We start from the raw sequence: 15,846 nt of genomic DNA, 5'->3' as shown, positions 1-15,846 counted from the left end.
ACTCTTGCCTGGAAAATCCCATGGATGGAGGAGCCTGGTAGGCTGCAGTCCATGGGGTCCCTGAGGGTCGGACATGACTGAGCGACTTCACTTTCACTTTTCACTTTCATGCATTGGAGAAGGAAATGGCAATCCACTCCAGTGTTCTTGCCTGCAGAATCCCAGGGACGGCGGAGCCTGGTGGGCTGCCGTCTATGGGTTGCACAGAGTCGGACACGACTGAAGTGACTCAGCAGCAGCATGTTTAGAAGTCAGCTTGTTTGTTAGAAATCTTAGACCAAATTGCCTAAGAATATAATTACAGTCACATTTCACATATCTGGAGGTGATTTTCTATCTCTAATCCTGCTTTCTGAAATGTCAATTCTTTAGGATATAACTTTTACTAGAAATGAGATAATAAACTGAGGAGGTTTCAAAGATGCAACCGTGAAGATAAGGAATTGACTTTCTGGGTTCTTGTAGAATTTTATGACTCTTAATAAACCTACGGTTCTCAAGCAGCATGGTCATCTTGTTTCCCCATCCATAGCAGATTGGAAGAGCAAACTTGAAGGTGTGTGTGTGTGTGTGTACATACATGTATCTACTGCTGCTGCTAAGTCACTTCAGTCGTGTCCGACTATGTGACCCCATAGACGGCAGCCCATCAGGCTCCCCCGTCCCTGGGATTCTCCAGACAAGAACACTGGAGTGGGTTTCCATTTCCTTCTCCAATGCATAAAAGTGAAAGTGAAGTTGCTCAGTCGTGTCCAACCCTCAGTGACCCCATGGACTGCAGCCTTCCAGGCTCCTCCATCCACGGGATTCTCCAGGCAGGAGTACCAGAGTGGGGTGCCATTGCCTTCTCCGATACATGTATCTAGAAAGCTACAATTAGGAAGACACAATACACAATGACAGCAAGTAGAATAATCACAAGCTTGGCTTGGAGGGGTTAAAAAGAAAAATGAAAAGAAAATCCTCCATATCAATTATCCCTGACACATTAAGAAAATATACTCAATATTTTCTATTTAAAAAGGAAATTCATATCTAAAATTCATTCCCATTTTGTGAAAGTCTCTCAGTCATGTCCTACTCTTTACAACCCCATGGACTATATAGTCCATGGAAGTCTCCAGGCCAGAATACTGCAGTGGGTAGTCTTTCCCTTCTCCAGGGGATCTTCCCAACCCAGGGATCAAACCCAGGTGTCCCACATTGCAAGCAGATTCTTTACCAGCTGAGCCATAAGGGAAGCCCTCCCATTTTATGACCATTTAGTAACTAAAAATGGTCTAAATAAAAAAAAATTTGTAGCTAAGAGAAGGCATATCATTGGTGATATGACTTGGCATTAGAATGGGTTTACATTCACCTCTTATGTTTAAGTGATGTGGGCAGATTAGTTAGTGCTGTGAACTTCTGCTTTCTTATCTCTCTTCTCTATAAAGTGGAGGTGATACCCCCAGGCAGGGATGCTGTGAGGCTGGGATGACATCATATATGTAAAGTGCAACCAGGAAGGACCCCATACATTATTGCCTCTCATTCTATTATTTGTCTCCTTATCTGTTTGGTGAAATCTTTGTATCTAAAACACCCTATTCCCAATGAGGTTTCACTGCATTGCTATTTATTGATACTTGACTGAAAATTAAATTTATAATTCACATCTCAGATAACTGATAATTATATACTTTGAATGATCTAGATACCGCTAAAGGCCTGCAGGTGTGAATCTGCAGCAAAGTGCTAGGGTTGTCTAAGTATCAAAACTATTTATGGCATTGAAACATGTGTAATATGTATGAAACGAGTTGCCAGTCCAGGTTCGATGCACGATACTGGATGCTTGGGGCTAGTGCACTGGGACAACCCAGAGGGATGGAATGGGGAGGGAGGAGGGAGGAGGGTTCAGGATGGGGAACACATGTATACCTGTGGCGGATTCATTTTGACATTTGGCAAAACTAATACAGTTATGTAAAGTTTAAAAATAAAATAAAATAAAAAAAAAAACAAAAACCAAAAAACTATTTATAGTTTTGTGAGATTTCTGGAATGTTATGACTCTCTAGTATGAAGGAGAAAAGATACATTTTATTTATTACCTGTGTAACTGAAGTTAAGAAGACTGATTACATTCTTGTGTTAAATGCACTTTGGAAATAGTTTGGATAATGGTTCTGGGCTGTGTTACAATTCACTTTTTTTTTTTTTTTCATTTACTCTTAGGTGCTTTTTGTCATTATTATATATCTTATTGATTTGGAGGATGTTCTAGAGACATGTACTATTGATTGAGTAGTGTTTCTATATTTTGTGATTTACCAGTTTTTGCTCCTTATATCATTATTACCACTAGAATCAAATTGAAAAGACTCACAGATCCTTTTCTATCATGGAATTTTTAGTTATTTTTATGACATGTAATGGATTAAAGAATTTAATGGTGGCTGCCTAATTCCTTTAAAGCTATCTAAAATGTGCCATCTGCTTTATAACCTCAAGTGATCTTATGGTTTATTAGTTTTATTAAGCAAACATTTAATGTGTAAATATGATTTAATAAGCTTTCTGCAGGTGTCTAATTGGGTTTTAATTTCTTCCACTAGAATTAAATCCAGTAAAATGTATGTAGGTCTCTTAAGTCACAGTAATGTCTCTGAATGTTAGCTGGTCAAATATAAATTTGTATTTTGGTTCAATTTCAATTTTAATATCTATAAATCTCTGTTGGATTCTGCTATCAGATCACTACATTAAAGAGATGATTCTTAAGGTTTCAGGAGTAATTTATAAGCCAGAACTAATTCTGCTGTAAGAGACAGAGAAGTCCAACTCAGACTAGCTTAACTGAAAAAACTGATCATCTCGAATGACTTGGAAGAACACTAGGGTAGATCTCTGAATTGGAAGAAGAGATGTAAGAACTAGACCTTAATGAGTGGAACCAGGGACCCAATGATTGCAAAAATCTATCTGCCTAATTTTTTTTTTTTACACCTATGTTTCTATTTCTTTACACATTTGTTCTGTTTTGGAGAGATTTATTTTTTTCATTTGGCAGGGGACAAGGCCATTGCAGCCCAAGCTTAGCAACTCCAGTGGAAAAAGTTTATTTCTCTTCATCTTCATATGTCAGTGCCAGGGAGTACTCTGACCAGGCCTTGGTCACATGCCCATGGGTGATGGGAAGACTTGCTAGGCACAGGTAGGTTGACCTCAGTCAATCACTCCTGAACCCTTCTGACAAGCTGATAAGTGTTATAGACCTCTGTAGGAAAATCTCTAAACACAAATGTATCTGATTATTTACATAGTCCTCCAGGGAGCTGGTTAATAGTCTCTCCTTAGAGGTATATAGACTGCAGGTTAAGAACCCCTGTGATAAAATGTTAAGGCAATGTGAGTCAGCATTGAAATGAAATTTTGGCAAATGTTTTTATACTTCCAAAATAGTCAATTCTTTCAGTTAAATAAGTGTGTGTGTATGATATATACTTATATATGCTTGTGTATGCTTGTATATGGGCTTCCCAGGTGGCTAAGCAGTAAAGAAGCTGCCTGCAATGCAGGAGAGCCGGGTTCAATCCCTGGGTCAGGAAGATCCCATCTGAAGGAGGGAATGGTGATCCACTCCAGTATTTTTGTCTGAGAATTCCAGGGACAAAGGATCCTGGTGGGCTACAGTCCATGGGGTTGCAAAGAGTTGGTCACGATGGAGTGATTAATAGTTTCACTTTGATTTATATATATATATATATATATATATATATATATGGTATCCAATAGAATTTTAGGAACTATCTCCTTTAGATACAAGGGAATATAAACACTTAATTATCTGGGGATAAACTTCAAAATCTTAAAAACATCTTCAGGCTGTAATGATGAAGCAGCTTCCAAGAACAGTGAATATAGCTGAGAAGCATCAGAACTTTTCTTACACTATTATATGATCTGTCACGTAGAAGAAAAGAGGGATTCCATTGTCTCTAATAAGTCAAGGTTTTCCATGAAAAATAAGAGTTGGGTATACATGACTGGAGGGGAGAAGGAACTCACTGAGAAAAAAATAAAAAAGGAGTCTACCTGCGCTACTGCCGTGCCTCTGTAACTGGCCTGCTACCTTCCACCCTTGTCTTCTTCTTGGTGCTTCCCCAGGGAACAGACAGAGCAATCATTTAAAGTACAATCAAGCAGATCATGTCCATATTGGCTAGTCCTTGTGCTGAAAATAGTTACCATGACCTATATGCGAGGATCTGGCTCCTGCTTCTTCCCCCACCTCCATCATTTCAATTTTCTCCTTTGCCTTCCCTTCTTTCCGTTCCTCACATTCCATTCTTTCCATTCCTCACATATGCCAACTTTCATTGATCTTAGGCCTTTAACCATGTTGCACCACCTTTCTTCTTTTTTAAAAAAATATTTATTTGGCTGTGGCGTATCTTAGTTGCAGTGTGTGGGATCTTTGATCTTTGTTGTGGCATGCAGGATCTTTATTTATTTATTTATTTAGTTGTGGCATGCAAACTTTTAATTGTGGCATGTTGGGATATAGTTCCCTGACCATGGATTGAACCCCTGCCCCCATACATTGGGAGCACAGAGTCTTGTCCACTGGACCACCAGGGAAGCACATTATTTCTTGAATGTCTTCTCTCCACTCTTTCCTGGCTCTCTCCTTCTTATCCTTCATGGCCTTGGTTTCATTATTACTTCCTCAGAAAAGCTTTCTGGAACCTGAGTCTCAAAGAACTGCTTCCTATTCCTCCCCTTGATAGTACTGTATTACTGCACGTTGTAAGGACATATTTCTTTGTTTGTTTATTTATTTTTTTTATCATGCCATAAACATTTACAATAATTTTTTATGACCATTTAATCACCAGTCAGGATACAGTTTCCCCCAACCGACCCACTAACATCTTTCTATAATACATTTGGTTTCTTTGAATCAGAATTCAAACAAGGTCCACACATTTCATTTGGTTGCTACATCTCTTAAATCTCTTAGTTTCTAACAGCCCTTCTCCCTCTTGTTTTCTTTTTAAATTTTATTTTATTTTTAAACTTTACATAATTGTATTAGTTTTGCCAAATATCAAAATGAATCCACCACAGGTATACATGTGTTCCCCATCCTGAACCCTCCTCCCTCCTCCCTCCCCATTCCATCCCTCTGGGTCGTCCCAGTGCACTAGCCCCAAGCATCCAGTATCGTGCATCGAACCTGGACTGGCAACTCATTTTATACATGATATTTTACATGTTTCAATGCCATTCTCCCAAATCTTCCCACCCTCTCCCTCTCCCACAGAGGCCATAAGACAGTTCTATACATGCATTAATAAGCTCTGTGTGATCAGGTACCATGTTTGTTTTGTTCTTTTGGTGCCTAACACCGTGCTTGAGGACTTAATGCTTTTTGAATAATCACTGAAGAAATGCAAAGAGAATAGTGGAGATTAGAAACAGCTGCAACAGCTGACTAAAAAGCTTAGAAGTAGCAAGGGATTGTAACAGCAGTAGACATTCTGGTGGCTGGGTCAAAGAGAGAGATGCGTGCACAAAGCTCATGGAACAGAGCTGCAGCCCGGGGCACAGGGCTGTGTGATTTCAGGCGTGTGCCCCATGAGGACATGCACAGGCACATGAGCCTTCTGCTCAACAGCCTTGTGTGAATCAGGGTGACATTTGGGAGGCCTGGCGATCACCACAGCTTAGCAACCTTGGGAACGGTTTGCACACAGCCTGTGAGTGACAAGCTAAGTCACTTGTGCCTGTGTGTCAACACTAGCTCCGCTGGCAGATTTGGCTTCATTTGTAACCCTGAGTTCGGAGAAGGCACTGACACCCCACTCCAGTACTCTTGCCTGGAAAATCCCATGGACGGAGGAGCCTGGTGGGCTGCAGTCCATAGGGTCGCTAAGAGTCGAACACGACTGAGCGACTTCACTTTCACTTTTCACTTTCATGCATTGGAGAAGGAAATGGCAACCCACTCCAGTGTTCTTGCCTGGAGAATCCCAGGGACAGCGGAGCCTGGTGGGCTACCGTCTACGGGGTCGCACAGAGTCGGACACAACTGAATCGACTTAGCAGCAGCAACAGCAGTAACCCTGAGTTATCATTAATGAAATATTGGAAATCAAGTTGTACATTTTGGAAGTATTTTCATTAAAAGTAAAGGCAAGATTTGATTGTTTGCCTTCTTCTTGGTGTGTGTACTTAAAAAAGGGGAGACTCAGTTGGAATTGGACTTTATAATCCTGGATACCCAATTTAGCTTCAAAATACACTTCATTCCTCTGCTTTTTCAGCTAACATTTTCTATTTCCTTACCCATGAACAAGGATCACATTGTGAGGTGTACCATGTCATTTTACATTTCTTAGCTTTTTTGTTTTTTTAAAGTTTCTTCTTGATTAGGTATAGTTGGAGCAGAGCTCCGCCTCCCTGCCATTTTCTCTACAGTATGGATGGGATTTTAGTACTAGTTTTATCATGATGTGTGGGTGCTTGACTTTTAAAAGAGCACATCTCAATCTAAGCAGCGTCTTTGGCATCATGATAGGAGTCCCGGATCCATCTGGGAACTTGGGCTGTGCACAAAGATATTAAGAGCCCACCAGCAGATGAGATCCGCAAATAAGAGAACCTAAGGCACCCCTCTGCTTCTCTTGATAAAGGCTTCCACATCTTCTCTCAGAATGCTGGTTTCATGGTGTGTGTGTGCTTAGTTGCTCAGTCATGTCTGAGTCTTTGTGACCCCATGGACCCCACCAGGCTCCTCAGTCCATGGGATTCTGCAGGCAATAATACTGGAGTGGGTAGCCATTCCCTTCTTCAGGGGATATTCCTGACTCAGGGATTGAACCTGAGTCTCCTGCATTGCAGGCAGATTCTTTGCCATCTGAGCCACCAGGGAAGGTTTCATGGTTTTGCTGCTGCTACTGCTAAGTCACGTCAGTTGTGTCCGACTCTGTGCGACCCCATAGACACTGGAGTGGGTTGCCATTTCCTTCTCCAGTGCATGAAAGTGAAAAGCGAAAGTGAAGTCTCGCAGTCTCTCTGACTCTTTGTGACCCCATGGACTGTAGCCCACCAGGCTCCTCTACCCATGGGATTTTCCAGGCAAGAGTACTGGGAAGTGGTAAAGTAAAAACGTATTAAGAGAGAGGGCAATATAGAGAGACATTTTCCTATTATTAGTCTTCATGAAAATTTACTCTCTGAACCAGATCTGTTATGCCCTTCTTTCGGAGCTTTGCATAACTGTATCCTCTCATTTATCAGAGTTTAGTTTAAATACCGCATCCTGAGAGAGGTTTTTTTCTGATGTAGGTCAGTTCACGAAGACTGCTTCATACTTGTGGGTTGACAAACAAGGATTCTTATCTTCGAGCAAGCTCTTAGGTTTCTTTTGTATTACTGTGAATTAGACAGTAAGCCGTGCAGGGTACACATGTATTTAACAATACAGTGGTGAGGGTGGATGCAGATTCCTGGAACCTCCTGTATTTTTCAGAGGCTCCACCAAAATATAGTAGAATCAGGTGTGAAGGACTCTTCAGGTAAGAGGAATTTTTGCCTTTTAATACCTTATTAAGCCCCTTATTAAAAAAATGCCATTTGAAGTGTACCACTCAGATATAGATAATGGTTTCATAATTTTTTGCTGTGTCACTTGTACATCTTATTCACTGCTGTGCCACCTGGCCTTACAGGGTTTCAGTGTTTTGGGCCTGACTGTGATTCTCTAGAAATTTTGATCATCCTCTTACCACAGTGCCTTGTTTATTTCCATCATAATTCAAATAACACTCATTTATTTGCTGGTTTCTTGACTGTCTACCTCTTAACTCCAGCAAGGTGGTGATTACATCCCTTTTTCTAGGCGCAGCCTCAGGGCCTAACATAGTTTTAGGAACCTTGAATTTTCTACCCTTATAGTATCATGCATGTATTGCTCTTGTGGTTGTATATGTCATGAAATAGGAAAGCTTTAGAAGAGAGCAAGGCAGACACTTTGACTACATCTATTAAGTCTGGAACCTGGGATCTGGAGCTAGGTGAGCAGGTTTAGTGATATTGTCACAGACATCTTTAGCATTTGGAAGAATGGGCAGTTAGAAGAACTTGATGATGACTGAAATTTCTTTGTTAAATCTCCTCATTCCTGCAAATTTTGTCACCTTTGAAACACACTTTGCTAACTTGTCATGATAATACAGCCAATACTCTAGGCAGTATAGCCTTTTATTTCAGAGAGTAGTCTCTGGATTGAATTGCCTTTGTTTCTGTCCTCTGTCTACCTCTTGAGTTATTTGATTTTTGGTGGTTTCTTAATCTCTCTGATTTCAGTTTCTCCATTTTTAAAATAAAGCTGATAATAGAATTTATTAATATTTTATAAGGTTCCTGTAAAGATGAAATCAATATGTTCAATGTGTTTAGAACAGTATCTTGAACAGTAAGCATTTAATACTAGCTAAAATAAGCAAATATATTAGCTAATTTCGGGATAAAATTTGGGTTTACATTTGTTTTGTAAGAGATAAACATTTCTTTCTAAAGTTTTTTCTTATTAAAGCCAACAGCTTCTTTAGTCAATGATACTAATCTTTTTTTGTCATTTTTATTTTTTATTTTTATTATTTTTTTAAATTTTATTTTATTTTTAAACTTTACATAATTGTATTAGTTTTGCCAAATATCAAAATGAATCCGCCACAGGTATACATGTGTGCCCCACCCTGAACCCTCCTCCCTCCTCGCTCCCCATACCATCCCTCTGGGTCGTCCCAGTGCACCAGCCCCAAGCATCCAGTATCGTGCATCGAACCTGGACTGGCAACTCGTTTCATACATGATATTTTACATGTTTCAATGCCATTCTCCCAAATCTTCCCACCCTCTCCCTCTCCCACAGAGTCCATAAGACTGTTCTATACATCAGTGTCTCTTTTGCTGTCTCATACACAGGGTTATTGATACCATCTTTCTAAATTCCATATATATGCGTTGGTATACTGTATTGGTGTTTTTCTTTCTGGCTTACTTCACTCTGTATAATAGGCTCCAGTTTCATCCACCTCATTAGAACTGATTCAAATGTATTCTTTTTAATGGCTGAGTAATACTCCATTGTGTATATGTACCAGAGCTTGCTTATCCATTCATCTGCTGATGGACATCTAGGTTGCTTCCATGTCCTGGCTATTATAAAAAGTGCTGCGATGAACATTGGGGTACACGTGTCTCTTTCCCTTCTGGTTTCCTCAGTGTGTATGCCCAGCAGTGGGATTGCTGGATCATAAGGCAGTTCTATTTCCAGTTTTTTAAGGAATCTCCACACTGTTCTCCATAGTGGCTGTACTAGTTTGCATTCCCACCAACAGTGTAAGAGGGTTCCCTTTTCTCCACACCCTCTCCAGCATTTATTACTTGTAGACTTTTGGATCGCAGCCATTCTGACTGGTGTGAAATGGTACCTCATAGTGGTTTTGATTTGCATTTCTCTGATAATGAGTGATGTGGAGCATCTTTTCATGTGTTTGTTAGCCATCTGTATGTCTTCTTTGGAGAAACGTCTATTTAGTTCTTTGGCCCATTTTTTGACTGGGTCATTTATTTTTCTGGAGTTGAGCTGTAGGAGTTGCTTGTATATTCTCGAGATTAGTTGTTTGTCAGTTGCTTCATTTGCTATTATCTTCTCCCATTCTGAAGGCTGTCTTTTCACCTTGCTAATAGTTTCCTTTGATGTGCAGAAGCTTTTAAGGTTAATTAGGTCCCATTTGTTTATTTTTGCTTTGATTTCCAATATTCTGGGAGGCGGGTCATAGAGGATCCTGCTGTGATGTATGTTGGAGAGTGTTTTGCCTATGTTCTCCTCTAGGAGTTTTATAGTTTCTGGTCTTACGTTTAGATCTTTAATCCATTTTGAGTTTATTTTTGTGTATGGTGTTAGAAAATGTTCTAGTTTCATTCTTTTACAAGTGGTTGACCAGATTTCCCAGCACTACTTGTTAAAGAGATTGTCTTTAATCCATTGTATATTCTTGCCTCCTTTGTCAAAGATAAGGTGTCCATATGTGCGTGGATTTATCTCTGGGCTTTCTATTTTGTTCCATTGATCTATATTTCTGTCTTCTTAAAGTGATGAAAGAAAATAACCTACAGCCCAGATTATTGTACCCAGCAAGGATCTCATTCAAGTATGAAGGAGAAATCAAAAGCTTTTCAGACAAGCAAAAGCTGAGAGAATTCTGCACCACCAAACCAAATCTCCAACAAATACTTAAGGATATTCTCTAGACAGGAAACACAAAAACGGTGTATAAATTCGAACCCAAAACAATAAAGTAAATGGCAATGGGATCATACTTATCAGTAATTACATTAAACGTAAATGGGTTGAATGCCCCAACCAAAAGACAAAGACTGGCTGAATGGATACAAAAACAAGACCCCTACATATGTTGTCTGCAAGAGACCCACCTCAAAACAGGGGACACATACAGACTGAAAGTGAAGGGCTGGGAAAAGATTTTCCATGCAAATAGGGACCAAAAGAAAGCAGGAGTAGCAATACTCATATCAGATAAAATAGACTTTAAAACAAAGGCTGTGAAAAGAGACAAAGAAGGTCACTACATAATGATCAAAGGATCAATCCAAGAAGAAGATATAACAATTATAAATATATATGCACCCAACACGGGAGCGCCGCAGTATGTAAGACAAATGCTAACAAGTATGAAAGGAGAAATTAACAATAACACAATAATAGTGGGAGACTTTAATACCCAACTCACACCTATGGATAGATCAACTAAACAGAAAATTAACAAGGAAACACAAACTTTAAATGATACAATAGACCAGTTAGACCTAATTGATATCTATAGGACATTTCATCCCAAAACAATGAATTTCACTTTTTTCTCAAGTGCACATGGAACCTTCTCCAGGATAGATCACATCCTGGGCCATAAAGCTAGCCTTGGTAAATTGAAAAAAATAGAAATCATTCCAAGCATCTTTTCTGACCACAATGCAGTAAGATTAGATCTCAATTACAGGAGAAAAACTATTAAAAATTCCAACATATGGAGGCTGAACAACACGCTGCTGAATAACCAACAAATCACAGAAGAAATCAAAAAAGAAATCAAAATTTGCATAGAAACGAATGAAAATGAAAACACAACAACCCAAAACCTGAGGGACACGGTAAAAGCAGTCCTAAGGGGAAAGTTCATAGCATTACAGGCACACCTCAAGAAACAAGAAAAAAGTCAAATAAATAACCTAACTCTACACCTAAAGCAACTAGAAAAGGAAGAAATGAAGAACCCCAGGGTGAGTAGAAGGAAAGAAATCTTAAAACTTAGAGCAGAAATAAATGCAAAAGAAACAAAAGAGACCATAGCAAAAATCAACAAAACCAAAAGCTGGTTCTTTGAAAGGATAAATAAAATTGACAAACCATTAACCAGACTCATCAAGAAACAAAGGGAGAAAAATCAAATCAATAAAATTAGAAATGAAAATGGAGAGATCACAACAGACAACACAGAAATACAAAGGATCATAAGAGACTACTATCAACAATTATATGCCAATAAAATGGACAATGTGGAAGAAATGGACAAATTCTTAGAAAAGTACAACTTTCCAAAACTCGACCAGGAAGAAATAGAAAATCTTAACAGACCCATCACAAGCACGGAAATTGAAACTGTAATCAAAAATCTCCCAGCAAACAAAAGCCCGGGTCCAGACGGCTTCACAGCTGAATTCTACCAAAAATTTAGAGAAGAGCTAACACCTATCCTGCTCAAACTCTTCCAGAAAATTGCAGAGGAAGGTAAACTTCCAAACTCATTCTATGAGGCCACCTTCACCCTAATACCAAAACCTGACAAAGATCCCACAAAAAAAGAAAACTACAGGCCAATATCACTGATGAACATAGATGCAAAAATCCTTAACAAAATTCTAGCAATCAGAATCCAACAACACATGAAAAAGATCATACACCATGACCAAGTGGGCTTTATCCCAGGGATGCAAGGATTCTTCAATATCTGCAAATCAATCAATGTAATACACCACATTAACAAATTGAAAAATAAAAACCATATGATTATCTCAATAGATGCAGAGAAAGCCTTTGACAAAATTCAACATCCATTTATGATAAAAACTCTCCAGAAAGCAGGAATAGAAGATATTAATCTTTTTAATGTTGGGAGATGTAACCCTGAGAAGGTTGGGGAAGGTTGGCTCTTAGGTGTCTAAACTTGCAAATACCCACAGGAAGGAAATGTTAAAACACAGAAGTTTCTGAATGTATAATCCAAGTGATTGATACCTTTCAAAGTATTCACTCCTGGAGGCTGCACACATTTCAACTCTGCTGTAATCACTCCTGTTTTGGACTTGCCTTCAGAACAAATTTGACAATCTTTACAAGTACATCTGCCTTTTTATTTTGTATTATATTTAAATCTTGTTTTAGACTCAAGATAGTGTTACTCAGTTTTATTCACTTGAATTTATTAAGACTGACACCGAATAATTTTAGTTCTTAAAAAAAAAAAGCCACCCTCAGAGTATGAACATGTTGCCCTCTGAGGACAATCAAGAGTGTGATGTGGGCTTTGGGAATGTTTTCGAAGGTAGAGGTCCAAAAATGTTCTGAGCCTATGGCATCATCACTGGAAGATGGTGCAGCCTTGCAAGGTTATCATTTTGAGGAGGACAACACCAAGTTGCATGTATAATTTCAAGCAGTTATTATCTTTGTAGCTAAAAATTTAGGCTCACCAGGGGATCTGGTTAATTCTTTGCTGTTAAGACACGTAACAACTTTGAAGCCAAAATTGTATGTGAATTCTATTAGTTTAAAAAAAAAGTCTCTTCATGGTGATGTTTGGCAGAAACCAACAAAATTCTGTAAAAGCAATTATCCTTCAATTAAAAAATAAATAAATTAAAAAAAGAATCTCTAGTAATGCCAATACACAATCTATTCTTGTCATTGCTGTATCTTACCATTAAATTAAATATTAATTTTACTAATTATAATTAAATAGAAAATATAATAAATAATGTAATACAGTAAAATATAATTTTACTATTTAATTATAGATTAAATAGTAATTTATAATTCAAATTGCTATTAGCTGAGATTTTCATTTATGTCATTAATATCTTGATAAACCCAGCATGTGCATAAGAGGGGCTTGTGTTAAAAAATATATAAATACATTCAATTATTGCTTTTAATTTCAACACATTCCTGCAAATGATTATATAAAGCAGATAATATTTTTCCCAAAGGAATGATATTGTTGGAGGTTGTGCTCCTAACTAATGACAGAGATTCAAATAAATCAGAGACATAGCATTAATGCATTTTAAATGCAAAATTATAACAGGCAAGTTTTATATAATAATCTAAAATAATAAGTTGTATACTAAGTCCTATCAAATATCCATAAATATACTGTGCATCTTTATTATAAAGAGAATATGAATGGACTACAAAGTTTTCATATTGCAAGCAAGACCTCTATTGGAGTGTAAATTTGACTGGAAACTAATGTCTGATCAGTAATAAATGGTAATTATTAATTTAATTTTAATAATTTTAAAATTTTATGTTATTTAGAGGTAGCTTTGCAAGGCTCATATCTTTGGAATGGTCTAAAGAAATTTAAACATTATGACTTTTCTCCCTTGATAGACTATTCCCATAGCAGGCAAATTTGTGAGAAAAAAAAAAATTAGTACCATTGACCTCAGATCCATCTCCCAACCTACTTTAGCAGGTTTCCAATACATTTATTGGGAGATTGATTGATTCATTGATTTCCTCCAGATATTTATATTAGACATCAACCGTGCTCCAGGCCCTGACATCGGGTTATTATAAGTTGGGGAGTTGATCAGGAAGCCATAAAGGAGGCTGAAAAGGAGTGGAAAGGAAAACCAGAGGGATTCTAGAAGTCAGTTGAAGAAGGTTTTTCAGGGAACCTGGGCTAATTAGTCCTCATATTACTGGAAACAAATAAAAACTGACCACAGAATTTATTGAGGTGGAGGGTCATTTGTGACCTTGATAGGAGTGGTTTTGGACAGAGTGGAAGCCTGATTGGAGAGAATGGGTGGCTGGACACTGGAGTCAGGAGTTTAAACAACTTTTAAAGGAGCTTTGCAAGTAAAGGATTAGAGAGAAATGAAGTGATTAAGAAATGAAGGTACAGGGGAAAGAGGTCAAGGTTTTTTGTTTTTTTTTTTTTTTAATAAAATGGGAGAGATCACAGCATATTTGTGTGCCGATGGTGCTGATCTATAAAAGGGACAATCTGTTTATATAAGAGCAAGGGGAGATGGGCTGAGTCAATGTTCCTGAGTAGGTGTGAGTGGATGGGATCTAGTGCACAAATGGAGAGTTGAGCTTAGCTAGGCGCACAGATGGTTTCATGTTATCAAGACAGGAGGTAAAGTATGTGGGCAAAGATGCCAATAGGTGGGTATTATTTACCCTTTTAAAAATAAATTTAAATATTCAAAGGATTCATTATTGTTGCCCAGTGTCATACCCGATAATGATCAGCTGGAAAGAATATGTCACTCAACTTGATACTCTGTTGATATTCATTAGAATTGCTTTACTTTTCATTGGAAACATATTTAAAAACACTTAATAGCCACTCTTCCAAAGGTGTTTCAAAATTCCTTTTCTAGAGCAGGTATGAACCAGTTATGAAAGAGTCTTATGATTGAACTTACATTTCAACTTCAATTTGACAAATCATTCAGTGAATGTATAGGGGCTGGGATCACTTAAGTGTGGCTTTAAATGATTGCATTTGAGATATGAGTAATGAGAAAAGATGGCAAAGAGCTATATGAAATATGAATTACCTGTTTGGACTAGCAATTATCTATCAGTTTTTCGTGGGTGGTTTGGTGAGACTCCTCTACCTTCTACTCATACAAAGGTTATAAAACTCATAAAATGTAAGACTTGTATCAGGAGAAATGTTACGTACAGGGTTTCCTTGTGTTTATGTAAGTATGTATGTTATTTTAAAGAGGGAAACATGCACTTAATATTCTTTGACTGTATGCTAAGCATGTGCCAAGCTCTGAAATGATATTTAATGTCTCTTGGATGTTCACTACCTTGGGTTGAATTGAGAAATATAGATATGAATGCTGTATTGTTTAGAAAAAGACTGGACTGGAATAGTTGTAGAATACTTGGATAAGAAATGAAGAACTTGCGTTGGGACCTCAAGCCAAGTCTTTGCCTTGGCACCTGAGATAGGAAAAGGATGAAGGATATATCTGTGCCTAGCAAAATGCTTGGTGCATATTAAGTATTTAAAAATACCTGTTTGATTAATTTTGCTACATTTTGTGTGTGAATATTCAAACCTTTTGTTCGCATTTCCTAGAAGTGGGAAAACAATGGAGACTAGGCATACGAATTATGTAGTAAAGAATCCAGTTTTGCTACTATTATTCAGCCTTAATTATTGGAAATCTAATTTAGGTCCAAATTGGCTGTGCTCTGAAGGATTTATGAAATGTTTTAACAAAAGTGGCAGATTTCTGGAAAGAACTAAAAAACCAAAGAAGAGATAACTTGGCTCATTCATCTTGATTGAACTGGAAATATTTTTCCTGGAAAATAAAGATTGCTATTGGGATTATCTATTCTTTAGAAAAAATACTTGTTGTATTCAAAAAAAAAAGGTGCAATTAAATGATTGTAGGAAATAAACAGAGAATAGACTAGTTTTTCAGTTGACCTTGAGGCTCTAGCACTAG

General features: G+C 37.9%; 1 protein-coding gene across 23 annotated transcripts in view; it reads left to right on the top strand.

Annotated features, from left to right (window-relative positions):
• Positions 1 to 15,846, top strand: part of TAFA2 (TAFA chemokine like family member 2) — a 582,804-nt gene that overhangs the window by 104,531 nt on the left and 462,427 nt on the right. For 14 of the 23 annotated variants that reach the window (XM_055579181.1, XM_055579125.1, XM_055579188.1 and 11 more), the window contains one exon: positions 10,154 to 14,252. The exons of the other annotated variants lie outside the window; for them this stretch is intronic. In XM_055579181.1, coding sequence (XP_055435156.1) covers positions 10,363 to 12,300 — 1,938 coding nt within the window. In that variant the 5' untranslated portion in view covers positions 10,154 to 10,362 and the 3' untranslated portion in view covers positions 12,301 to 14,252. Of the gene's footprint in view, positions 1 to 10,153; positions 14,253 to 15,846 lie in introns of those variants that run through there. 23 annotated transcript variants of the gene reach the window in all.

Source organism: Bubalus kerabau, chromosome 1, assembly GCF_029407905.1.
Source record: "Bubalus kerabau isolate K-KA32 ecotype Philippines breed swamp buffalo chromosome 1, PCC_UOA_SB_1v2, whole genome shotgun sequence".
Classification (NCBI taxonomy): domain Eukaryota; kingdom Metazoa; phylum Chordata; class Mammalia; order Artiodactyla; family Bovidae; genus Bubalus; species Bubalus kerabau.
This window is presented reverse-complemented; position numbering and strand designations above follow the sequence as displayed.